The 26,570-nt window shown below is 35.6% G+C and overlaps 4 protein-coding genes across 7 annotated transcripts; 3 read left to right on the top strand and 1 right to left on the bottom strand.

Annotated features, from left to right (window-relative positions):
* Positions 1–3,860: 3,860 nt before the first annotated feature.
* Positions 3,861–5,355, bottom strand: LOC113710016 (uncharacterized). Its single transcript, XM_072060399.1, has one exon. It carries the CDS (start codon positions 5,240–5,242, stop codon positions 4,031–4,033), a length of 1,212 nt encoding a protein of 403 aa, XP_071916500.1. The 5' UTR covers positions 5,243–5,355; the 3' UTR covers positions 3,861–4,030.
* Positions 5,356–8,575: 3,220 nt separating this feature from the next.
* Positions 8,576–15,036, top strand: LOC113710010 (ATP-dependent zinc metalloprotease FTSH 8, mitochondrial-like). Of its 2 annotated transcripts, XM_072060381.1 has the most exons (8): positions 8,576–9,162; positions 9,274–9,523; positions 9,641–9,712; positions 10,441–10,574; positions 12,050–12,535; positions 12,688–13,455; positions 13,593–13,820; positions 14,146–15,036. In XM_072060381.1, exons 1-8 carry the CDS (start codon positions 9,112–9,114, stop codon positions 14,620–14,622), a joined length of 2,466 nt encoding a protein of 821 aa, XP_071916482.1. In that variant the 5' UTR covers positions 8,576–9,111; the 3' UTR covers positions 14,623–15,036. The 2 variants fall into 2 exon arrangements, with proteins under 2 accessions (XP_071916482.1, XP_071916487.1); XM_072060386.1 differs by lacking the exon at positions 9,274–9,523 and having other exon boundaries at positions 8,577–9,162.
* Positions 15,037–18,008: 2,972 nt separating this feature from the next.
* On the top strand, positions 18,009–20,988 carry LOC113709999 (uncharacterized protein C24B11.05). Of its 2 annotated transcripts, XM_027232850.2 has the most exons (11): positions 18,020–18,166; positions 18,954–19,026; positions 19,171–19,253; positions 19,346–19,411; positions 19,499–19,629; positions 19,729–19,766; positions 19,846–19,933; positions 20,027–20,162; positions 20,244–20,338; positions 20,462–20,527; positions 20,625–20,988. In XM_027232850.2, exons 2-11 carry the CDS (start codon positions 19,013–19,015, stop codon positions 20,775–20,777), a joined length of 870 nt encoding a protein of 289 aa, XP_027088651.1. In that variant the 5' UTR covers positions 18,020–18,166; positions 18,954–19,012; the 3' UTR covers positions 20,778–20,988. The 2 variants fall into 2 exon arrangements, with proteins under 2 accessions (XP_027088657.1, XP_027088651.1); XM_027232856.2 differs by lacking the exon at positions 18,954–19,026 and having other exon boundaries at positions 18,009–18,166; positions 19,532–19,629.
* A 745-nt stretch (positions 20,989–21,733) lies between these two features.
* On the top strand, positions 21,734–26,370 carry LOC113709990 (SAC3 family protein C-like). Of its 2 annotated transcripts, none has more exons than XM_027232846.2 (10): positions 21,734–22,130; positions 22,678–23,001; positions 23,168–23,268; positions 23,688–23,909; positions 23,998–24,213; positions 24,312–24,400; positions 24,566–24,662; positions 25,160–25,252; positions 25,329–25,483; positions 25,804–26,370. In XM_027232846.2, the coding sequence occupies exons 2-10, from the start codon at positions 22,707–22,709 to the stop codon at positions 25,829–25,831; spliced, it is 1,296 nt and encodes a 431-aa protein (XP_027088647.2). In that variant the 5' UTR covers positions 21,734–22,130; positions 22,678–22,706; the 3' UTR covers positions 25,832–26,370. The 2 variants fall into 2 exon arrangements, with proteins under 2 accessions (XP_027088647.2, XP_071916465.1); XM_072060364.1 differs by having other exon boundaries at positions 21,735–22,130; positions 24,315–24,400.
* The last annotated feature ends 200 nt before the right edge of the window (positions 26,371–26,570 follow it).

Raw genomic sequence — 26,570 nt, 5'->3', positions numbered from 1 at the left:
CTGTGCTGGAGAATGAAGTTTGTGAAGTGTCATGTTGCTGATGATCATTGAATGTGTGTGGCCTCAAGAGGGGGTAGCTGTCGCCTTTGTCAGATTCCTTTTGTTTCGTCAATGGCTTCTAAAAATTCAATTGATATACTTCTCCCCTGTAAAATTTTACGAGTTCAATGCTCCTGTTGTCCGGTTTGAGATAAACATACAAACAGGCTCAGAAGTGTAGGCTGTGCCCGTTAGGGTGCCACGTTGGGGTATGGCGGTTCACAGATTCTGGTCTCTAATGGAGTTAAAAACTGGCTGGTGGCATGTGTTTATGCGAAAACCAGCTGGTGATGGAGACCAAAGGCATCATTTTGAACGCGCGACTGAGCAACCATGTCCACTAAGTTCCTGATGCTCAAAGCTACAATATCCGATGGGGGGAACCATCATTCACAGAGATCTCAAGGGGTATTTGAGTACTAGATAGAATGATGTGATTCCTCAACTTACTGACGCAACCCAAACAAGATAGTTGACTAATATATATTATGGAAAGCTCTCTGGCCACAAGCACTAAAATGCCTCGTCAAAAAAGATAATCACTACTGCTTCTCTCTAATGCTAACCATTTCTCTCACCCCGAGTCAGCTCACTCTTATGGATTTCAAGCTGCACTGATCTCCAGATTTCTTTCCTCTAACATGCACAATCAGAGCAAGACAAGCAACATATAGACAGCCAAATATCAAGCCTAGTAAAGACACGGTCCTTTTCCCCACTGTTTGCATTCAGTCCACTCGCTGGGATGCAGCCCACGGATGACAAGAAACGCATCAGTTTATATATTTCTTTGGTGATAAAGGAAACCTGTCCTATTAGGGCACATACAGATTTCAAATTGAAATTTTCAGGGAATCTTTTTCATGGAGCTTTCATATTGACAATTTCACAGTAAAGCCTTATCCAAATCCTGTCAAATGAAGTTTTTAGATTTTAGCCATGGACCCTACAATTTACGTGCTCCAAATAAGTTCATAAATTCGACAGACTAATCAATGTGGATTGGCCTTGAGGAAAGCAAAGTCTAATGTCAAACCAACGATTTAAATCAAGACACGAGTTTATGTTCTAATGATCTAGCAAACTCTTTTAAGTTTGTTTTTTGAGTGCAACGAGGTTGACACTCTTTGGGTTTGCAAAAGAACAATGAATTCCAATGGGAAACAAATGCTGATTGAGCAACTCTTATCTCTTCTATGCTAACACCAACAGAATTAACCTAATAATAAATGAAAAGAAATGTCACATCAACAATGGACCAACAATGGAATGCAAGAAATCCAATTGGTGTGTTGCTTTACCAGCCAGTTTCAACACCAGAGATGCTTCTATAGTTCCATGGATTCAAAAAGAATATAACCTCACTGGAGGTAACAAATAAATGTGAAGTGTGAGAGGTGAATTACTAAACATTCAAGAATGCTAATCAAAAGATGACTCTGACACTCAAATTAGGTGATGATAAGTATGCATCATGATGTCTTACAGTCCTCTTTCACTGAGACAATTATGCCCTGTTTTTCAGGTAAACCACAACCTCCACAAGCAAGTCATGATTTGTCGGGGACATAATGATTAATCTGGCTGGACCAAACATTTAAGTAACACAGAGCCTTACGAAAAGATTGGCAGTCCAAACTGCCCTACCTACCCTTGCCACAAACGTAGTGAAGGTAAGGGGAGCTAGAGAAGGAAATAGAAATGCACGAATTACTTTCAAGCTTCATCTCCAAAGTCTTCCTTAGAGATATATGTTAGCACGTCTCATACCTATCCAAAAGTCACATTAGCAAATACACGTGTTCTTCACACACCTATAGCCATTTGATAATTTGGGAAAACAAGAGGATTGAAAGGAGGAAATATATAACAAAGAGGCTGCTCTGCAAGAAAATGACCATTAAATATTGTTGATTTTGCACTTCCCAGAAACAATTACATAAATATTTGGAACATGTGCAACAGCCAAAAGCTATTTGTCCAGGTTTCAATCAAGAGAAAATATTAGTATGAAAAAATAATTAAATCACCTACAGAAGGTAAGATTGTTTTCCTCTACCTGATGCCAAAAACAACACCCCCCAAGCATCTTTACTAAGAAGAATAGGAAAGCTCTAAGCGTACTCAAATGGTGAATGTTGATCACTGAAATCAGTTCAGGCTATCCTTACAGCTGGTTTTACAGGGTGACAATGAGACAGGTTATATGTTGGATGAAGAGGTACAATGAACATTTCACACTTCTAAATGTTTATGATCCTATTTACCATTCGCATAAGTTTTACAATTTACTTGTAATCTAATAGATGAAAATGGACATTAGAGCATCTCATGCATCAACCAAGACCTTAACATAAAATTCGTTCCCTTTCAGAAGACAAAGTGAACATGTCTAGATTACATTGAAGTAAAAGTAAACACCACAAACCCAAGTTACAAAAACAGCATGTCAAACTAGTTAGGCATTCATTGCAGGCACAACTTTTTGCAGCTAAAAAAGATATACTTTGAGCTATTCATATAGGTTTCTATGAAAAAATTGACATGAAATTGGTACAAAGCCAAGCTATCCGCATGCAGCACCCTCGCCTATGAAAAGCACTGTTAAAAAAAGAAGCAGTTCTAGCTCTGGATCGAAACAAATGATGACAGTGCAGTGTTATACAATTCTGATTTGTTCTTCCCATACCAATCTAACCGGGTAGGAAATCAGCCATATTTTGAACAGAAAAATGAAACAAAACATCAGGATATTAGCTATTGGGGAGCAATAAGACAACTAGAATATTGTCCAAAGGGAGACTGGCATCATATAAAGAAAAACACAGTTTAATCAGTGTATACTCACAAAACACATCTCTTTGAAGTTCGAACAGTTAAATCAACATAGATGAGATGAAGATGTTTCAAGAATAAATATGTTTGGAAACCTTTTTGTGCTTATGATGGTTGAACACTCATAATCACACAAACACTTCCAAAGCAATAAAAGATCAAACCAGACATGCAAGATTTTTCTGAATGTCCATTCTTGACCTGATAAACCATGGGCAATCTCTTAACACAGTATACTGGACCTTGATAAGATGAATAGTTGGCCAATCATGCAGCATGTCAAATTGAGCAGTACAAAAGCATGAGAAGATTCAAGACAACAAACATGGTAAATACACCTCGGGATGATAATTAACACAAGCTGCACTTTCCTATGAGTATTAAAATATACAATAGTTAACGATCCTCAAACCTTTACATCAAATCGTACAGAAAGGTCCAAGTGGAGATGACCTTTTCACAGAAAACAAAACCCACAGGCTCACTGAGGAAAAGAAGTACCAACTAAACGGAAACACTACTCGTCAAGATGCAATGCTAGTAATAACATGAGTATGAAATCCTCATTCCCTGAGTAATTGCTGTATTGCTCATGACTTTCACTCCATTAAACATTAGAGTTACAACTATCAAAATAAAAATGGTGGCGTTGTACAAAAAGCAATATTTTCAAGGTCAAATATGAAGTTTCAACCTTATGGTCCTTTATAATGTCTATTCTATAGATACTAAGTTTGACCAGGTGAGCAAAAGGAAGCACATTGAACCTCCTTTCCTTATTCAGGTCATATCTATTAGTGTGATAAGAAAATTGCTCAGGAAATTTTTGCACATGAAACTTGAGAAAGGACTTAAGGGTTGAACAGACTACAAAATACATAACAATAAACTCAACCATAAGGTCATCAGCCCAAGTTTCTACAGGACTTGCATTTCTATGAGTATATCTGCCAAACGAACATCCAACATAAGATTGACACACATGATTGCTTAAAGGCTTGTTAATACCTTCAACCAGCTAGAAACCAACTCATTTTACAGGCTAATAAGCTTTTCAAATGATACTTGGACTCACAAAGATTAGAAAAAAGATCAAGAATCCATGAACTCATAGTATTATCACTTTTCTTCCAAGACATTAATATTACAACATAAACTAGTAAACAAAGGGGATAAATTTGTACCTAACTTTACTCGTGTATCCAGTGTACATCTGTCCAAAGGTTTTCACCATCATGAGTTCCTCTAGTTTTGCCTTTTGCCCGTAATAGAATATGCAGACTGCAACTATAAACAATGCGCTCAAGGGTGCTCGCATTGCAGCAAAGTAAGTGACGAACAAAAGCATCGTGGACGCATAAATTGGATGGCGGACAAACCGATATGGCCCAAACAGCACAACAGCAGTCGGCACAACCACCTTCTCTGAATACTTTGCCAAATACAACGTGGAGTGGTACTGCATAAACAATGTCAACATTATCAAAATCCAAATGCCCAAATTACTCCAGCCACCAGGAACAAGATGCAATTCTGGCCCCTCAAATGCTGCAAACCAATGGCCAACCATCACTCCAGCACAGAACAAGAGTTTTTGCCACTTGGGCAGGGTAATATCCCAAGCGGGATCATGCTCTCTGGGATAATAATCACCATACAACCGCTTTCGGACACTCACATTGAAGAAAAAGAAGTAGTGATAAACAAAGAAAAACACAATAGGCCATCCTTCGAGAAAACCATTGAAATGTGCTGGGGGTACTAAAGTGAGCCAAGTAAATGCTGCAGTAACAATTGAAAGCTGCTGAAAAGCATTGGCATTGCCGTGTAAATGCCTGTTAAAGCAGTAAAGACCGTAAATTGCAAGACTAATAGCTACCATCCAAGGCCAAAACAACCAAGTCCAGCTAAAATACATCCAGAAGAAAGGGCTGAATAGCACATTGATCGTCCACTTTGAGGCTGCAACTGCAATGGAGAAAGCCAAAGACCATTTGCATACCTCAAATGGGGTTAAATTTAAAAGGGTCGATTTTAGTGACTCGAAAGAAACGTTTTTGAGGGCTATTATGACTGGGTTCGGTGAGCCTAGGCTTGTTTTTACATCAGAATATGAAGAGCATTGAATAACGAATCGACTGGTAACACTGTTGGGGGAGAGATTGAAAACGGTGCTGCAGCTAGAGGAAGTGTTTAGAGGGATATTCCATTGGGTTTTGAAACTTTTCTGGGCACCAGAGTTCTTCAAAGCCAATTTGCAATCAATATGTTTGTTGGAAGGTCTGAGAGAAGAAATGAACTTCTTGTTGGCAAGCGTCAAGCTAAAAGGCGTTACCTTGGTGCAGATCAAAGACGACGTGTTTTCCATTGTCTAAAGTGTAATCGCAGGGGTAAAAGTTGTTGGCCGAGGCAATCAAATTAGGAGAACATCACGGAACGAGTTTTCCGCAGCCACTAAGAGGCTCAGCGTCCGCTGGGTTCTTGCACTTGGATCATAAATATATAGGAAAAGTATGAAGTAACGAGCGTTATGGTAACGAAACTGTTTTTACCTGATATAACAGGTAAAAATACTTTTAGTGACCATTTGATTACCTGTTGTACTGGTCATCTAAATAAAATAGTACCTAAAAATATGGTTAGTAAGTTTTACAATAAAAATAGTAAGTTAACTCAAGAAATTAGTAACTTTTATGTCTCAAAAAGTAAATTTGAATAAATATGGAACTTACTTTTTTTTTTCAAGTAAATAACTACTCTATATCTAAAACTTACTTTTTGGAGAGTAAGTTTAGTTCAAATAATAGTAAATTTTTATAGACTAATAGTAAATATTGTTGATAGAATAGTAAATTTGGTTAATCATCAAAACTTACTAGTTTGTGGCATAAATTTACTATTTTACTTAAAGAAACTTATATGAAACAAGTATTAGGAAGTTTATTTGAAATAATGCTGAGATTTTTTATTAATAATTGAAACTTAGTATTATAGTTAGTAATTACTCGTAATGTAAATGTATGATACACAATTGTACGTATCATTTATAAATGTTATATGTTTTAAGCATTTTAAATAAACTATGAAAACTTTTTTTTTTGCATATGACCTTATAAAATATGTAAGAATAATTTGTCATATTATAAATTTTGAATTATTTTTGAATTTGTGAAAGGTTAAAAAGTTTGGATGATAGTAAAAAAAAATCTTTCGAGTTATATATAGAATTGCACTTATCTATACATCACAATATCCATATATGGACACCGATGAATATAATAAAATGGTACGCAATTTTCATATATTAATGCCTATGAATTTAATAAAATGGTAAAATCTTAATAAATTTATTTTCTGGGTCATAAGTATAAAAATTAAAGTTGTATTAACATAGCATAATCTTTGAAAATTATAGTAAAATTACCCATATATTAAGTTTTGTGACTTTCAAACATACTTTGTATCATTTACATTATGGACTTGTATCCATATGTTTTCTATCAAACTCTTTTTTTATTGGCAAATGGTAAGTAAATTATTATAAAAGGGCATTTTACAATAATCATAAATTTTAATAGATGAATTTTATGTAAACTGTTAAAATTATGAATTCACAAATGACTAAATCTGACTACTTTATGGCACATATTAGTCTAAATGACTAAAAAATTACTGTAATCATGTGCACGTTGATTGTTGAATTGAAATTTCCTTTATTACTAGTACAAGTTCTTCTAATCAAAGCAAAATAAAATCAAATATCTTCTCCTTTTGTATGCAGTAGTTATGCTTAATCGAAAATTATTAAACCATTTTTACAATACATAATTTCTCCTAAAATTTGTAACATTTACCATGACCTCTAACCTTGTCAATAATACTAACCACCGACCTGTAGATAATCTTAAAAGCAAAAGCCATCAATATGACAAAAAAAGAATGTTTTCATGCTGAACGAAAAAAATTGCGATTCTATATAGAATCGCAGAAATTCATCATGAATGAGAATGAATTGCAAAGTTATCACATTTCTAATTTCATATGCATCCAGAATTTTATGCAGCATTAGTTTAGAAAAACTTTCATTTTTCACACTAAGGAACCAATCCCAGTCTCTACGTCTCTTTTATTTTTTGTTTAACCATTAAATGGGGTCAAAGTTGTTAGCAGTAAAATACTAATAGTATCTTAATCCTATGAAATTTTAACTCATATGTATGTGAATGTTAAATAATAGAGAATTAAGACATTAACTCAGTTTCCAAGTCAATATAGAAAAAATATTGAGAATTTACTTTTGAAAACACAAGCACTTAATCTCAATTTTTTTTTTAAAGGTGATGGATGGCCAACTTCTATGGCTACACATGCGATCAAAGGTCATCAATTTTTGGCAACAGTAAGTTTGAAAGGAAAAGAAAACTAGTCATGCCTTCTTTTCTTAGTTCTTTTTTTTTTTTGAAAGACTATTTTCTTAGTTCTTTAAAATATTTACTTGTGTCACTGTAAGTGCACTTTAAGGACATTAAAGTTAATTTATTACCAAAGTAATTAACTTTCTTCCCTTAATTAGAGTAGAGGAAGTTTTTTTTATATTACTATCTAACAAACCAGGGGAAGGTCCCTGATATTCTAAAATTAAGATGGGAGGTTCCTTGCTCTCATAAAAATTACAAGGGATTGTTAGTGTAATTTATCCTTAAATTATTGTTCTTTAAATTGAAGGATGAGTAAACATGCATTATACTGACCAAAGAATGTACCTACAAAACCTCTCCAATAAACCCAGACTAGAAATTTGCCCATATCTTAGCACGGTTTCTTTTTATTTATTGTGAATTTATACAAATATAAATAATTTAAATACAAAAATTAACAACAATCCTACATATTCATCCACTAACTTTAAAAAATTAATCTATTCTAAATGTTCAATTATTTACTAATTTTTAAAATTTTGTTTACATACTTTCACTAGTATACTTCAAATAATGTACCATATATCAAAAATTTGGTAGATATTAATTTTTTTTTACAAATGTTCTTTTTGACAACTTAAATTTTTATAATGACCATAAATCTAGAACTATATATTCATATTTAATTAAGTAGAAAAAATCTAGCAGTTCATTTTTCTTCATTAATAAATATTTAGTTTCCAACAATATTGGTAAATCTATCGATGTAATAGTTAATTCTGAATTTTTTCCACCAAGTTAATTCAAAAATTAAGAGAAGAAATTATGAACATTTTGAATAATAATCAACGGTATGGTAGTGAAAGGAAGCAATTTGGGTATGTAAAATTTTAATAATTGTAATTAAGGAAGTAATTTGGAATATGTAACATTTCTATAATTGTGATTTGAAAAAGATTTTAATATAGTTCTATATGTAATAATTTGATAGAAAGCAGAATCATTAAGATAAGATTAGTTATTTTTTAAAGTTATTTTAAAATTAAAAATAATTTTGAAACATATAATATAATCTAAATAGGATTCAATATGGGTAAAACTCAAATGATCTATAACCCGTTAATTTTCTTCAATTAAACATGCCACATAGGGGTGAGAAACAACTCTGATTAAAATAGTTACTTTCATGTGGCTATATATATATATGTATAAAGATATTTCATATTTACCAGAATTGCAAAATTTCACTCATTCTACCTCATAAGGTCAAAGCCTCCAAAAATCAAAATTTAGTCTTGTTCCTTCGGCTAAGCCAAACCCACGACATAACAGAAGCTACCAAAGATTTTCGTCTTGCTTCCCAAGTTTCGAGTTTGCGCCCAAATCAGCCGTGACCCGCCCACCACCAGCTTAGCGACCAGGCACCGGCTAGCTACTGTCTATTTTTCTTTTTATCCAACAGAAACAAATAAACCCAATAAAAGACAAAAATTATCGAGGCATCTCATATTCACAGCAACTGAACAAAGCCCCAATTTTAGATTAAAATCCACGTTCTGTAGCCTTACCATCTGCCTAGAATACAAATACTCCATCAAAGTTCCTTTGTATGGATTCTTGCTGTCATCTGTATGATCTCCTGCCTCCAGCTCCTTTTCACCTCTAAACCCTGTACTAAACCACCCCATTTGGTTATATATATATATATATATATATTTTAAATTTTCAATTGTATCTGCTTTAGTACCTTCAGAGACATTGATTATCAATTGTCCAAGAAGAAGATAGAGAATCCCATTAATTATTTTCACCAATCAAGATGATATTTTCCAAACTCAGCCGTTCATTATCTCGCTCCTCTGCTTCTAGGGTAAGCTTCTCTCATACTTTCCTCTGCCTCTATTTACACAGATTTTCTTAAAGTTGCTAACTTTTTTGCTTTTTCTTTTTTTTTTTTCGTGGGATATCATTTGGGATGCAGAATGTGATAAATGGTCGGTTTAGAGGAAGGTCAGCAATTTGGGATAATGGGAATTTTGGAGGATTTGATGTAAAAAAGCTTAATAATAGTGAGTTTGGTGGAAAGTTAGGGCTTTTGAGGGAATATTTAGCTTCTGTTGGGGGGAAAAGCGGACAATTTCCTAAAGCTTCATATTTTTTGGATTTCAATTATGTTATTGCCAACCCTAGATTACGTAGATTTTTCTCCAGCGAAGCTCCCAAGAAAAAGAGTAAGTTTTTTTTTTTTTTTTTCATTTTTTCGTCATTTAAAAGATTGTGTGTTTTTATGTTTTTGTAGGTTGAAAATACCTGACATTTAATGATTATTTTGGGTGTATTTTTGGCAGAGTATGAGAATTTTTATCCAAAAGACAAGAAAGAAACTCCCAAAGAAAATGGGCAGAAATCAGAGTCTAAAGGTTTGTTTTTATCGTTTAATGTTTTTTTGATTAAAACACGATGAAACAATTGCTGGAAATATGGTTAATAACTCGGTAAACAAGTTCTTGTGTAGTTCTCAGCTGTCGCTAGTGAAATGGGAAACTAAGTAGCTTCAAAACAGACACATTATGCTTAAAAAGTGAAAGAAAACATTTTGAAAGCTTTGTAATTTGTACTTGTGTTGATCTTTGCACCATTGACAATCTTATTGCGACTTTTAGACTCGTCCATTTAGGTCTTAAACAGAAATGAATGACTGATGGGAAACATTAAACTGATGGTATTTATTGAGATTCAGTTGGAAAAATGTTGTTTACTTTATATAAGGCAATTGTTGTTGTGCCTTTGGTATTCAGATTTATATGTAGCAAGATTTTTTGATGTCTCTGCTTATTCATTTGTGAAGGACCATATTGAGCTTTTGATTCAATGATAAAAGCTAGGAAGTGGAGGCCTTTTTTGGAGGGTGGGGGAGGGGAGGAGGGTTATTGGAGTGGGTTTTGCTCATGAATGATCAAATGTAACTAGTGAGAGTTTAGGTTTGAGTATTATTAACATATCGCCATACCTATTAATTAAACGTGAAGATTTTTTCTCGTTTGTTTCCTAGAGTATTAAGAATTGATCTTAAAATGGTTTTACGCACTTTGTAGAGTGGATGACCTTCATGTTTCTAATAGTAGCTTTCTTATATATGTTCTTGCAGAGGGTGGAAATGCGGATGGTAACAACAATTTTCAGGATACTATTATGAAGCTGGCACAAAACTTAATTACACCATTATTAGTGGTTGCAATAATACTGTCATCATTGTCAATCAGCCCTCGCGAACAGAAACAAGTAAGCATATGCTGGAAATACTTGTTTAGTTTTACAAGTAGAAAATGTATACTATACCTGTTGTAGAATTGCAAATTAAAACCAGTTCACTTTTATCTTGTAATGTTGGTCTTTCATGAAGTTGGAAATATAAGATTTTGGACAGTGATGTTATTTTTAATACCTTTTGAGAGTAAGTGCATTCTTGTTCTCACATGGTCAAAAAAATTTTTTTTTGGGGTGTTAAAATTAGGTTCCAGTGGTTGTGCTCTGCTATTTTGCTATCATATACCATTCCTTTTTGCATTCATATTTGTATTGAAATGTCTAGTTTTCCTGTTTTGTGGCAAAAAAATTGGATTCTTAAACTAATAAGATTTCTAGACTTGTTGGAGACCGAATAAGAGGATCTTTGCATGGTATCATAAAAACATTTTAGGAGGACATCTGTGTTCAATCTTGACAGATCAATTTGTGAAATGGAGAGCTTGCTTGTGATCATACTGTCTGCGGCACAATCCTTAGTTTTCCTTGAGCTGTATAGATGCTGCCCTTTTTGAAACCAAATGAACCAAAGAGAAAAGAAAAAGGACAAGTGTGTTTGATGCTTCAGTTCTTGCTAGGTGAGTGCTAAAGCACAATCACCAAGAATGTAGAAACCAAATGAATGAAAGAGAAAAGAAAAAGGATATGTGTGTTTGATGTTTCAGTTTTTGCTAGATAAGTACTTGGTTACCTTCGTTCATCCTACTAGGCAAGTAAATGAAGAAAATTGTGACTTGCAATAAGTACTTGGTTACCTTCATTCATCCTACTAGGCAAGTAAACGAAGAAAATTGTGATTACCACTTATGGACAATTGCACTACTACAATCTACTGCAAGTCTTTCACTTTTAGCTTGTATTTTGCTTCCATGCTTAATTTAGAGTTAATTATCTTCTAGATTGTAGAATATGGTTGCTACTATGTTAATCTGAGGAGTGAAAGGTTGCACTTAAATGAACTTTGAATATATAACTTAGTGGTGGGACAAGAAGAAAAATTGTGTGATAATTTAAACTCTGGACTTTGTTACCAAAAAATTGGCTGTAGTATTGCCACGAAGTTGTTTGATTCAGTTTGGAACTAAAATCGCACAGGACTGTTCTTATCAAGTTTTAAAGTTCAAAAGCTAACCACATAAAAGAATTTGATAACTAAATCTACCTAGATTGCTGCTCATCAGTTAGCTTGGTTTGCTTCATTATTTTCTGCAGGTTTTTATTCAGCCATAAATATGAGACTTCTTTATCCAAATTACTTTGACACCTAGTTTATGGCATAAATCTGACATTGACATAAATGGTGGTGCATTAAAAACGTGCTGAACCCTTGTGTGCTTGTGCATGAGTATTGCTTCTACAGGTTCCAGTTGTCTATTCATTCTGTTTATTGTTTTTGGGGTGTGGAGATGCGATAACTTTCCCTCAATTAACTCTGATTTTACTTTTGGCAGATTAGCTTTCAGGAGTTCAAAAATAAGCTTCTTGAACCAGGTTTGGTGGATCACATTGTGGTTTCAAACAAATCAGTTGCAAGAGTATATGTGAGAAGCAAACCACGGAATCTGAGTCATGAAGATGCTGAAGAAGGTGCACCGTTTGGAAGCAGCAACCCTTCTGGAGAGAACACCAGCCGCTATAAGTATTATTTCAATATTGGAAGTGTTGAATCTTTTGAGGAGAAGCTGGAGGAAGCCCAGGAAGCACTGGGAATAGATCCTCATGACTATGTACCAGTTACATATGCATCTGAAATGGTTTGGTACCAGGAATTAATGAGGTTTGCACCAACACTGTTGCTTCTGGGTTCCCTGATGTACATGGGGAGGAGAATGCAAGGTGGTCTAGGTGTTGGAGGTTCTGGTGGAAAAGGTGCACGTGGAATATTCAATATAGGGAAAGCTCAAATTACGAAAGTTGATAAGAATGCTAAAAACAAGGTCCGTCCTTTTTTTGCTAATTAACTTTTTGAATTCTGTAATTGTGTTGATGGCTTTGAGTTCGTTCCAGGCCATCTAGTAGCTGTTTGGCATGGAATTTGGGAAGTACATTGAATGTTTCTTTCTTTCCTTCCATCTTGCAACTTATGCAGGTTTATTTCAAAGATGTTGCTGGCTGTGATGAAGCAAAGCAGGAGATAATAGAGTTTGTGCACTTCCTTAAAAACCCAAAGAAATATGAGCAGCTGGGGGCAAAAATTCCTAAAGGTGCTCTGTTGGTTGGTCCTCCAGGCACTGGTAAAACTCTTTTGGCAAAAGCAACTGCAGGTGAATCTGGAGTGCCATTTTTATCCATGTCTGGCTCAGATTTCATGGAAATGTTTGTTGGTGTTGGGCCTTCAAGGGTTAGAAATTTATTCCAAGAGGCAAGGCAGTGTGCACCTAGTATAATTTTTATTGATGAAATTGATGCCATTGGTCGGGCAAGGGGACGTGGTGGTTTTTCTGGAGGTAATGATGAGCGTGAAAGTACTCTTAACCAGTTGCTTGTTGAAATGGATGGATTTGGAACCACATCTGGGGTGGTTGTTCTTGCTGGTACCAATAGACCTGATATTCTAGACAAAGCCTTGTTAAGGCCTGGTCGATTTGATCGACAAATTAGCATAGATAACCCTGACATCAAAGGTCGTGAACAGATATTTCAAATCTACTTGAAAAAGATCAAACTTGATCAGGAGCCATCCTATTATTCACAGAGACTTGCTGCCCTTACTCCTGGATTTGCTGGTGCGGATATTGCAAATGTTTGTAATGAAGCTGCTTTGATTGCTGCAAGGACTGAGGAAACACAGGTGAAAATGGAACATTTTGATGCAGCCATAGATAGAATAATTGGTGGTCTGGAGAAGAAAAACAAGGTAAATCAGAATTTCATTTGCTGGCATGCATATGCTTACTATTTAGGGTCCAGGGCTGGTTGGTCATGTATATAAGGATGTCTAGTTATTTGAAGTTTAACTATCAAAGAACAGTAATATCTCTGCTTTTCAAACAGGTCATCAGCAAACTTGAACGCCGTACTGTAGCTTACCATGAATCTGGTCATGCTGTTGTTGGCTGGTTTCTAGAACATGCAGAACCCTTGTTGAAGGTAACAATTGTTCCTCGTGGTACTGCAGCACTTGGCTTTGCTCAGTATGTCCCCAATGAGAACCTTCTTATGACAAAGGAACAACTTTTTGACATGACATGCATGACTCTTGGTGGTCGTGCTGCAGAACAGGTAACTACAAACAGCTGATGTAGGTATTTTAGTTATGAAAAACTTCTATTAGAGTTGACGTTAACAAATCACTGGACATTTCTTGTGGGAATTGTTCAAAAGTTCAGCAGTGCAATAAAAGCATGTTACGTTATTTTTTGGTTTCATATTCATTGTGAGACACACCATTATGGACTGATATTTAAATTGATTATTTGAAAAGAGTCCTTGGCTCATGAGTACGAGGGACTTTTTCATGTGAGAGAGAGAGAGTGAGAAATTGTTACTTTGTGGATAATAACAAGTTTGCTTATAATAATTTGATTTTTCTTTGTTGTTGATTCAGGTTCTGTTGGGTAAAATATCAACTGGAGCCCAGAATGACCTGGAAAAAGTGACAAAAATGACATATGCCCAAGTTGCTGTCTATGGTTTTAGCGAGAAGGTGGGCCTTCTTTCTTTTCCTCAGAGGGATGAATTTGAGATGACCAGACCTTATGGTAGCAAGACCGCAGCAATTATAGACGCTGAAGTACGTGAATGGGTTGGCAAGGCTTATAACCGAACAGTTGAACTGATTGAGGAACACAAGGAGCGTGTAGCTAAAATTGCTGAGCTGTTGCTTGAGAAAGAGGTTCTTCATCAGGATGACTTGGTCCAAGTACTTGGTAAACGACCTTTTGAATCAGCTGAGTTAACAAATTATGACAGATACAAGCAAGGGTTTGAAGAGGAAGTTCAGAAGACTAAGCAGGCTATTGATGATAGAACTACAAATGATGATGGGCCATCACCTCTTGAACCAGAGGTTGTTCCTGCTTAAGATCCAGGACACAAGCTGGTTTCTGTACAGAATGTCATGACTTCCTTTTCTGGGTTAGGCTGTTCTTGATGCTGGCATTTGATGGCCAGATGCTCTCTGACCTCTTTTCTCCTCCAAGCGACGACATCGATAAAAAGGTTTCACATTTAGGTACTGCTGGTTGCTGACATTGCGCTGCCCACCCTCGCCAAGTAACACAATTGCGGTGGTGTCTCGAGGATGGCATTGGAGGCAATGGGACCATCAAGATTCCAATCTTCTACTAGCGCATCTCATGTGGGTATTGTTATATCATAGTTGTTGAAGTTTGGTTTTAAAGAAAATACTGGAAAAGATGAAAGAAACAATTTGATGTACATGGACTTGAGCAATTCTGATTTACGTCACTCTGCAACCTGAGTATGTTCTTGAGAAGTTGGTCATTTTGGTTAGTTTCACAATTACCATTTTCTTTTTCTGGAATAGAAAAATCACCTTAACACGGTAGAGAAAAGAATTTGACAGGAAGCCCCTACTTGTTTACTCAGGTGGCCAGTCCAGTTGCTCGGAAACCTGAATAGAGACAACCCCCCATTCCTCCTCCTCCCTTCCTTTCCCGGGTTTCGTATATTTTTCTTTTTCTTCTCCTTTCACCTTTAGCGTCTTGATTGATTGAATAAATTATCTCATTCTCCTCCGTTTGTGTTTCTGTCTCTTCTATTAAAACAATTTCGCTTTCCGATGAACAAATTGAGAGGCTTTAATCAGGAAGCGGCGTGAATTTTATACCTTCTTTAAGCTTCTAAAGCGTTCAAGAATTTCTTTATTTTACTTGATCGGAATGGATTTCTAAACAAGCTGCCTTGTTTTTTTCGTGATCACATTTTTTTATTATTATTTTTTTTTACATACATCAAATCATTACAGTAATTTTTCTACAACAAATTTTAGAAAAGGCAATCCAAACACAACTTTTTCTCAATGATTCAAGAGTGTAGAGACACTCATTGGCTCTTGACTCTTCCAATACTCATTGCTACGGATACAAGTAATGCCCTTAAAATATATACTGGTGTTGTACCAAAGACCGACCACGTATATTAATTTGCTAATATAATCTGCAATGCTTCAAAATGTGAAAGCATCCAGTTTTTTTTTTTTTTTTTTTTGGGGGGGGGGGTGGGGGTTGGTGGGGGCTGGTTTGGGGAACTAGGAAGGAAGTATCCTATTCCTGTCATTGTATTCTAGATCTTCTAGTTTAGTTATATTCTTATAAAAAGCTGGGAAAGCTTGGATACTAATCAAACGGGATGAGTTTGAATAGAATAGGATCATGCGGAATTGGAGTAGGATAGAAAATTGGCCTTGCGGACTTGCGGTTAAAATAAAGCATAAAGCCGTGGAGACTGGGGAATGGTCTTTCTTCGCATGCATGTGTTGACGGCATTGGTCGAGACTTTCTGTTACGCGGTGTATAGTTTTCAACTTGTCAAAAGATGACTGGACCAGCGCATTCAACCAACTTAACCGGACCAGCATTTTCAACTAGTATTTTAGTATTAGTAAAATGTGTGTGCATTTTCTAGTCTTGGAAACCCTCGATGAACGACTTTTCCTATCGCCTTCAAACTTTTATCCTAATGTCACCTAACACTCCTAAAATTTTAGAAATCTCACATAGCTCCCCTCAAATAATAATTTGTATAACATTGCTACCTTTTATGTGTAAAAGCAATATTAAAAAGGGTTAATTACAGTTTGCCTCCCTGAAGTTGAACCATTATAACACTTTACCCACCTTAACTTTAAATATATGCACTTTGCCCCCTTCATTGATTAGTCAAATGTTAATGATGAATTATCCATCCAAAATTTTAACAAACTGATATTAATGCCCTTACACAATAGTTTTAGAATAATACTATGCTTTTAATTGGAATATGAAACATCTTATTAGAAAAAAGCACAAAGTCACATGATTTTGAAAATTTTAAAAAATAAAAGATGGTATAATACCAAAAAATTGAAAAATTGTATTACGGAGAAAAAAGAATTTAAAAATTCTTAAAACATCTGCACAATTTTTCCATCGCTTATCTTTTTTTCTTTTATATTGTAAACGGATTGATTTTAATAATTTTCATTTAGCTTGCAACTTTTACAAGATTTTCATGAGTCAATAAAGTATTATTCATTAGTTTTATGCCATATTCATCATTGCTTTGTATTTTGTTTGAGTTCTACATTTAAAAAAAAAACTAAAAAAATCTCTAAATATGTTTTTCAATACATTTTTACTTTTTAATCACGTTTTTATTTCATATAAAACACATTAAATTGTGCTACAATAACAAATATAAGAAAATAATTTTTATTCCAAACCCACTAATTAATTTTATTTCATTTAAAATAAGTACTACCATCAGCATTGAAATAAATACATTGAGTTGCTTAGGCTTTTTTTGTGAATTATTTAATTCATTTTAATACTAAAAGTTCAAAATGTATAGCATAATTGTGTTTAGATACATTTAGCAACTATTAAATAAATAGGTATTTATTATGTTACAATTATTATGTGTACTTAAGAATTAGTCAGGGATATTTTGGTCATGAAAAATATAATATCATTTTAACCCCATCAAAAAGTTTGCCACAAGGTATAAAGTGTATATATTTGGAATTTAGAGGGCAAAGTGTTACAAGGGCCTACGTTCAAGGGGGCAAAGTGTAATTAATCCTATTAAAGAAATGCATTGGAGAAGAGAGATTATATTATCTTATAATTTGATTTATGAAATTTGAAGTATGAAAAAAGACAAATAAGATGGAATATTAAACTTAAAATATGAGAAAGTGTAAATGTAATAAGTAACTAGATAATACTGTTGTGTGTAAGGATAATTTCTAAAGCTACGTCAACATTATAAAAAGGCAAATATTTCAAGAGATTGGTTGCAACGAGGAAGAAATTAAAAGTAAAAATTTTATAGCAAAGAGACACAAAAAATTTGTTATGAAGAGGGAAATTATGATGAAAATTTTAAGAGATCAGTTGTGACAAAGACGAATATTAAAAGTAAAGATTTTTACAACAAAGTGGGAGAAAAAATATCTTAGATTTGTTTTTAGATATTTTAGCATGTAGGATTTTTTTTTCTCTTTTCCAACCTTTTGCGACTTAAAAAAGTAGGAAAATATTCGGGGTAACTTCGTCATTTCAATGCCTCTAATTGGTATATCTAGTCACATTATATTAAAATGGGAGGTAAGTGAAATTTTTGAAACTTTGAGAGCTTCAGGTGATATTAGGATGAACCTTGAGGAGGTTCATGAGATTAACCCCATTTGAATTGCAAAGAAAACGTTCTAACTTCTAACTGCTATTTATGTCTTCGACGCGGACTATTTAAGAACAGTCCTCTCTTCAATTTCCCCTTGTACTGCTTCCGTTCCATTCTTTGGCATTAAGTAATCGTTCATCTTTCTTTCGATTCTTCTACGTCTTGATAATTTTTTCTCTTGCAGCGGGCAGTTTCTTAACCTATCGTCTCGCTTGAATCTGGTAATGTTCTTAGCCTTCATTGCTTCAGTGGGTCACTCTTTCATTGAATCTGGTACCGCCGATGCTTTTCATTAACGTGGTATAAATTGTAAAGATTGCAACTTTTTGTGTTGTTGATAAAAAATATTGTGCTCGTTGAGGCTTTAGTTCATCTTGGATTTATGCTTTAAGAATATAGTATGAGTTATGTGTAAGTCGAAACTGTTGCTCTAGATTTTGTGTAGGTACATTGTAATATTAGTATGGTTCTTTTTTAAGTGCTATGGTTAGAAGCATTGGTACGGGTATTGATAAATGTAATTATTCGAGCAAGGAGTTGTCTTTTCTAGGAACTGATTCATGGGTGTAATGCTGGTACTCTGTTTAGGTTTATTGTCTTTTCTTCAAACTTCTGGTATTATGGTTATGCCATGAATGATTAGTCCGGTTACAAAGCATGATTTTTTCTCACCAACAACACACTTGCGTGAGTGATAGATTTTAGTCTTTCTAAGCATCTGTCACTAAGACATGTTTTGTTCAATTATTGGTACTTGCGCGCGTGATAGTTTTGGCCTTTCTAAGGATCTTTCATTGAGAGATATTTTGTTCATTTCTTGGTGAGATTAAAGTGTCTAATGGAGTTTATTTGCAGTTCAGACTTTTGATGCTTGGTTTTCACTTGTTGTCTCAGTAGGAGTCCAATTCCAATATTGTGCCAGACACCTGGTTTATGTTTTGGGTTATGTCCTGTCACTATTGTTACTTGAAAGTTTCATTTGCTGAATTGTGGCTTTTCTCCTGTTAGATAGAAGTCCATCATCTTCTCCCTCGTCCGTGGGAGGGGATTCAGACCTTTCGAAACTGATGCAGAGATTGGGGTAGCCATACAATTGCTTGTTATGTGTATTGATTTGTGCAATTGTCATGATTTCTATTTTATGCACAAGGAGAATGTCATTTGGATAGTTTTCTGGTGCTTCAACTTAACCTTATAAGATTGTTTTCTGCTTTGAATTAATTAGATTGTTGAAAATTTTTGGGTTCGAAATGGAAAAAGATAGCTACCAGCAAGTATCAGGGCAAAAATATGAATGCGTTCTGTTTGGTAAGTCTTCTTTCCGTATATGTAATCCTGTAGTAAATGTTTAAAATGCTGTTATAAGGAATCTTAAAACTTGCTTGCACTTGAATTTTCAGATGTTGATGATACCCTTTATCCTCTAAGCTCTGGGATTTCTGCAGAAATAACAAAAAACATTGCTGGTAACACATCATGAGTCATTGCTATATATCTTATGCATAGTTAACAAGTATGGTCCTCGCCCACCAAATTCATCTTAAACTCTGTAGTAATTTGCCTCTTCTGTGGATGTCTTTCTCAAGAGTATATGGTCACAAAGCTTGGCATAGATCAGACCAATGTTACTGAAATGGCATTGCAACTATACAAGGATTACGGAACAACAATGGCTGGTTTGAGGGTATGATTTTCACCTTAGAATAGGATCAAAATAGTCTCAAATGTACTATGTGCTGATATGGCTAATGTTTCTGGTTTGATATGTTTTGTCCCTGTCCAGGCCATTGGTTACGACTTTGACTATGATGACTATCATAGGTACAAATACACCTCCTATTTATCCTTATATTAGGTTGTGAATCAGAAGCATTTCGTCTCACATGATCTTGGCTTACAGTTTTGTACATGGACGATTACCTTATGAGATGTTAAAGCCTGATCCAGTCTTAAGGAACCTTCTGCACAGCTTGCCGATTCGCAAAGTGGTAAGTTTCTCCTGCAAACTTAAATCATGCAGCATTTCTAAGCGTCAGTGCCCTCTCTCCTCTGACAATGCTTCATTGATGATTGCAAAATAGATATTCTCAAATGGAAATGAAGCCCATGTCGCTCAGGTAGTTAGTAGACTTGGATTAGAGGACTGCTTTGACGGAGTCATTTGTTTTGAGACTTTAAATCCTACTCACAATAGCAGTGAACCAAATGATGATGATGGTGAGTTTTAGATATTAAACCGACATCCTTAAGAGTCGTAAATTGGAATTATGTCAACAGTCCCTTGTACTGTCTATGCAGTTTCAGAAATCCCAAAGACTCCAGTTATCTGCAAACCATTTGAGGAGGCCTTTGAGAAGGCTTTTAAGATAGCTGGGATGAACCCTGAGAAGACTGTAAGACTATAAGCCTCTTCAAATCTGATTATTGTAATTCGTATTGATGCTAAATATGATCTATACTTTGGTTTATGAGTTTCTCATTAGATTGTTTGATTTTGTATCTTCTTTCGTCTGTAGTTGTTCTTTGATGATTCTATTCGTAATCTTAAGACTGCAAAGAGTACAGGGCTCCATACCATTTGGGTAAGCAAGAGAGAAGTTTTGAATTTTACAAGGAGCACTTCATATGATTCTCAATTTGACGGACTATGCTGTTTAAATTTCTCTGGTATGAAAATAGGTCGGATCCTCTCACCAAACAACTGGAGTAGATCATGCACTTGAAAGCATCCACAATATGAGAGAGGCATTGCCTGAGCTATGGGAAGCAATTGGAGCATCAGATGTTTGCTCCACTGAAAAAGCTGCAATTGAAACTCCAGTTAGAGCTTAAATCTCTAATTCTTGAGGGCATCAAGATCCATAGTTTCCCCTCTGACTAGGATCTCACCATGCCTGTTAATACTTTTATCAGTGGATGTGGGTCTTGTAATGTGATCAAAGAGTCTGTTTCAAGTCTAGTCATGTACTTTGTATTCCTTTTCTGCAATACTGCTGTTTCTTGAATACTCTGCCAATGATAATTGCCTAATGTGTCCTGCTAATGCTTGGTTAGTCCTTCCTGATGCTTGCTCTACAACCTTGGCTAGAACTAATCATGATCGATGCAAACAAGATCACTGCTTTTGACCTCCCCAACATGATCTCAGATTATTGATTCTTTTTTGACACATCTTTGGGTCGAGCAGCTATGATGCGTAAATGTGAACCAGGAATTTTCTGTCATCGTCACAAGTACAATGCCTTTTGACTTGATAATTTGCGCCTTCCAGCATTATACTTCACAGATTGACCAAATTCTTCTAATCTATACATTTCTGCATGCTATTATGCTCCACTTGGATTAGTATATGGTAAGGGTGTCCGAGATGCTAAGATACTCGAACACATTAAGTCTGAAGCCAAGTCTCAACTTTAATGCCTTACAAATTGGGCATCAAAGTAAAGCGTGATTCCTTTACTGAAACACAAGCAAGCCCTCACATGAATGTAATCTAGTAATCCGCTTCTTCACATAAATCTTAGTCAAACTCCAATAATTGTTTTAATAACTCATAGAAAACAGTACATTTGGGAAGAGAGATGGGTTAGGTGATTTAGGTGAAGGAAATGTAAGTAAAAGATCTCGAGTTCAAATCCACCCACTTACACTTGAAAAGGGAAAAAAAAAAAAAAAGGCACTCTCTTAATCGTGATATAAAGTCAAAATGGGCTGATTTAAGTTTGAACTCTTTGAAGGTAGCAGAATGGAACTAGTTTATAAAGTAGAGGAGCTTTAGCGTAATTTAACCAAAATCTTATACCCGTACTTGTGCTTCAACACGCTCCTTTTATCTTCCTCTGATTATGCAGTAACTCCACAATCAACCCCAGCCCCAGCTTGAAGACGGGGAGCATTATTCTTCTACCAGTTCGGTTCCATCACTCTCGTCTCTAATGGGCTTCAATCTGATGCTTTTCACGAATACGGGATACGCATAAGAGAAGCTCATCCAGCGATTGATTTTGTCAATTGAGTTCATCAACCCTTTGTAACATTTACGGGGCAGCTTCTGCATTAATTCCTTGGAGCTCCTAATAAGGGATTTGATAAAAATTGCTGTGGCAATAGCGCCGGCCCGAAGCTATAATCAAGTTTCCTATCTCAGTTCCCCACCGGCCACCCCGCGGGCCCTGCTTCGCATCCGTAAGAAGATAGTATAGTGCTTCGGATTTTACTATTGCTGTAGTAACAACCAGATGTTGACCTTTGCCTTTTGGAATATAGAAACTTAGATTATCCCTTATTTGATGAGGCAGTTTTTTGTTTCTTCTTTTTCTCCTTAGTTTCTCAATTTGTTTTTTGATTTGTGTCCTAGCAAAAGCTGGGCTCTTTAGAATCTTTGCTAAATTTTAATGGGCGCTGTGTAATATGGTTCTAGCAGTCCATCCAAATAATAATAATAATAATTGTAGAAGCAATAAAAGAAGTTGTATCCAAGCATTAGTGTCAAGAATACTGAAGTTGGTTAAAGTTACTGACTTGGTAATGCAAAGTGGTTCTGATCTTCACAACTGTTGCCACATGTTTAACTTGCAAACCCAGTGCAAAGATGTCCATACAGTTAGCTTAGAGGAAACAGTGACATGCTGGCAACTTAATCCAACTGACACAAAAGAGATTCGCATAAACATCCTCATTGTAAAGAATTATCAGATAGTTGATAGTACTTTTAATGTAGTTTCAAATGCAGGTTAGAGTTTGTGTAGCAGGGCAACACATATGGCGGAGCGTGGTCAACCCTTTCGACAGGCAAGGGGGGGAGTAACAAGAAGAAATTTGTCCTCTTCCCGTTCTTCCTTTTTCACTAAATCCGCCACCCGTTATCAACCTCCTCAAAACTGCAACCTCAACATCAGAAGAAATTCACAACATATGGATAGTTCGTTTAACAATCCTAATGGGAATGTCAAGGATAATTCTGACAACAGGAGTTGGATTAAGGATGCTGCTGATGTTATTGATGAAGAAAATAATCTTCCCAGCTTAGTTGGAACTTGCCCTTTTATGTGCCCAGGTTGGTTGGTTAACTACTTTGTTAATATTACTTTTCTTTGGTTTCTCCCTTCCTTTCTTCCCCTTGTAGTTCTTGAATCAAATTGCGCTAAATGTCAGTTTTTTTTTGTTGCTTTTTTTGTGTTTTTTTTGTTGGGGGGGGGGGGGGGGGGCGGGGGTATAAGCAGTTGAGGAGAGGTTACAACGTGAGAGGCTACGAGATTTAGCCACATTTGAGAGGCTTGATGGGAATCCAGGGAAATCATCATCAAATCTTGCTGTTAAAAAGGTAATCATTCTGCAACTTTCTAGCAGCGCTGTTGTTACTGCTTTATTCTTGTAATACCTATTGTTATTCCTCTTAGGGTCCTGAAACTAAGATTTCAAAGCAAGATGAAGAAAATAATAGAAAGATAATAGTCTTGGAAACATGCATTTAAAATGTCTTGAGATTTCAACTGAGGACATCAATTTGCATTTTATATTGGTAGCTCAAAAATCTCAGCCTTTTCTTTACTTTTCAATTTAAGTGCTATTTGTCGAAAAACAATGGTTCTTGAAAGGGTTTCATCTCATTAGGTTAATTTGTGTTTTGGATTTGATTCACTTGGCTGTCATTTGAATATTTCGATATTTGACTGGGCTGACATTTGAAGATTTCGATGTTCCATTCTCAACACAAACTTCTTCAATTTTATCTTTTATTAGTTTTGCAGAACAATTTCAACTAGAGAGATACAAGTTTCTGATGTGCGGCCTCTCTCAGTGTTGGAAGGAACTCTGAACCACCTCTTCAACTTATTTCATTCAAGTGATCATCCTTTCGAGGTCGTTCATGACTTTATCTTTGATAGAACAAGATCCATAAGGCAAGATCTAAGTATGCAGAATATCTCCAATAATAGAGCAATCACAATGTATGAGAGAATGGTACGCTTATTGATCGATACTTACAAGTTTACTTTGCTGATTGGTGTCATTGTGATAGCATGAATTTCTAATGTCATTTGTCATACAGGTTAAATTTCATATTATATCCCATCAGAAGCTGCATAGATCTAGCAGCAGTCCGAATGCTTCTTCTCTGCTTTACCTCAACTTGGAGCAGCTAACAAAGTCGTTGATGACACTGTTTAATCTTTACGAAACCAATCGGATATCACATTCTATTTATGACAATGAGCCTGAATTCTGTTCATTTTATGTTCTTCTCCAAATTCATCCCGACAGCAAAGTAATTGCTTTATCTCCTAAAATTGCTGCTGTTAAGGGGGTTTATGTTAATTCCTCTCGATCTGGTATTGAATATAAAGATTTTTTTTTTATACCCAGCAGGGTGAGCCCTTGTCCTTGTGGTTCCGCAATCTCCCCTCTGCAATTATGAAATCAAAGCAGATGTGCTTTGCCAGGAATCTTTTGAGGTAAGGTAGAGTTGATAGACTTTTCTGCTTTTACTATTAGATACATATGGAAGGTGGTGAAAGAATATTGGGCAGAGTAAAGCAAAAATGAGGGTAAGAGTGAGGTGATTACTTTAGTAAGTAGATGACCAGTTGGATCTTATTTAATTTTCTACCCTCATGTAGATTCTTTCGCTTGGGCAATTACAAGAGGTTTATGTATATGATGAAGAGCGAAGCATCCTGTCTCCAGTGCTGTATTGTTGAGCCTTACATCAATGAGGTTTATCTAGATTCTTTTTTGTCTTCAAAATGAGTAGATATCTCTCTTTTTCTAACATTTTTTTCTATTTGGATTTCGCCTTCTTTACTTTTTGGAAACCAATGGGGAATCCGGATCATTTCATTGCACAAAATTATCTCTGTTAAATAGCGCAGGACTTTGTGTTGAGAGAATTTCACACAACTTCAGTCTTTCTTCTTGTTTGATCTTATAAAGTTGTTAAAAAGAAGTGATTACAGAAACATCAGATTTGTATTTTTTGCTTTCTTTGTATGGGGAGGTTTTCTTGTACGGTGCAAAAAAGCTGTTGAATTAGGGTAATCATCTAGTTTCTGTATACATAATTGACAATGCAGCTTGCTCATAGTCCAAAGCATACAAGTTCACTTGAATCTGTGAAGTGGTCTTGGTTAGTGGTTTATTCTTGGTGCTCTGTAATTTTCCCTCTTTTCCTTCTTCTTTTTTCCCTGAACACAAATAGTTTGTCCCTACTAAAGGTTCGGGCACTAGCGGTAAGCTGTTTAAATCAGGCAGGATACAAGCTGCAACCTTTTCCGCTGGCGGACCTATCAAATCTCCTTTTGTTGCAGGTGAATATTGTTGTTACACGCAGCTTTTTGCAGAATTTGTTTCAGAATGTTTGATTATCCTGTATGTCTCAACTAGGAATCGGACGTTGAGTCTTTCTGCAATGAATGTGGTCTTGAGACCTCTTCTGATGAGGTAGGAAAACGGATCTTGGCACCTAAGCAATCAAGTTTTTTCCATCCAAGGAAAGGATTTCAGAAGTATTATCCTATACACTCTGAAGGATTACAGGGGTACGTAGTTCTGCACATGGTTTACCTTACACTTGGAAAAATAATTTAGGAAGGAGGAAGAAAAGAAAGAAAAAAAATAGAGCAATATAGCTGTAAACAAATGAAGTGGCTTTTGAAGTTTGTTTCCAATTGAAAGAGCTAAGCTGGAGGGAGTTAATGATCACCTCCCCTTCCCCCTGCTTTCTGATTTGTTATAATTTGTGTCAAAAGAACCCAATTCTCTCTCGCTCTAATTTCGTTCTTTAACATCAAGCAGAAAGTGAATTGCTTTTTCTTCCTCAGTTTAAATCAAAGTTCTGAGCAAGCCGTGAACTTTTCAGGGTATCTATCAACTTATTGGATCTTTGATTAGTGTGCATGTTATCATACTCTGGTTCGATGGCCTCTGGCAAAAGTTAAGCCTCTAGAGCCAATGGCTTTTGTTCCCTGGGCGGAAAGAAGATAACTTTTCAACACACCTTGAACTTTTTACACGAAATATTGTGGTTGAGTTGGCTATGCTGTTGCCTTCTGCTTGAGAGCTGAGAATAGATGTCCTGTAAATGATGTTTACCAATTTGGATTATATTACTTAATATAGACATGGGAAGATAGCTGCCCAGAGCTAATTTTTGAAGTTCATGTTAACGACAGCCGGCCGATCCTGAGTCCTTGGATGACAAGTAGAAAACTGGCCTACAGGGTTGCCTCTCTTTCAGGTGAACTTATGAAGGGCATCCCGTGGTTCTCCTTCAGCATTCAATCAGGAACTCCGATTAGTAGATGTTGTATTGCTCCGAGGTTAACTAGTGAACATTGGTTGTGTCCTAAAAACACCGATTAGAAAAACCCAACATTATTTTCACTTTTATTTCTTGTTAAACAATAAACGTGTTCTCTTCATCAAACATTCTACCGCGTAAGAGTTGATTCGTTTTTCTAGAAAATTTAAGAAACCAAGAAGAGGGCTAAATCTGACACACAGTTAATATGTAACTTATAATTGACATTCTGAAATCTTCTTTATAGCTTTTATTTATTTTTTTTACGGTTAGTTCTCAAAGCCTGTTACAGTTGCTTTACTCTTTTGTGCAAGTTTTTTTTTTCC

The sequence above is a fragment of the Coffea arabica genome, chromosome 1e (assembly GCF_036785885.1).
Source record: "Coffea arabica cultivar ET-39 chromosome 1e, Coffea Arabica ET-39 HiFi, whole genome shotgun sequence".
Taxonomy (NCBI): domain Eukaryota; kingdom Viridiplantae; phylum Streptophyta; class Magnoliopsida; order Gentianales; family Rubiaceae; genus Coffea; species Coffea arabica.
The sequence above is the reverse complement of the archived record's forward strand: the minus strand, read 5'-3'. Positions and strand labels throughout refer to the sequence as shown.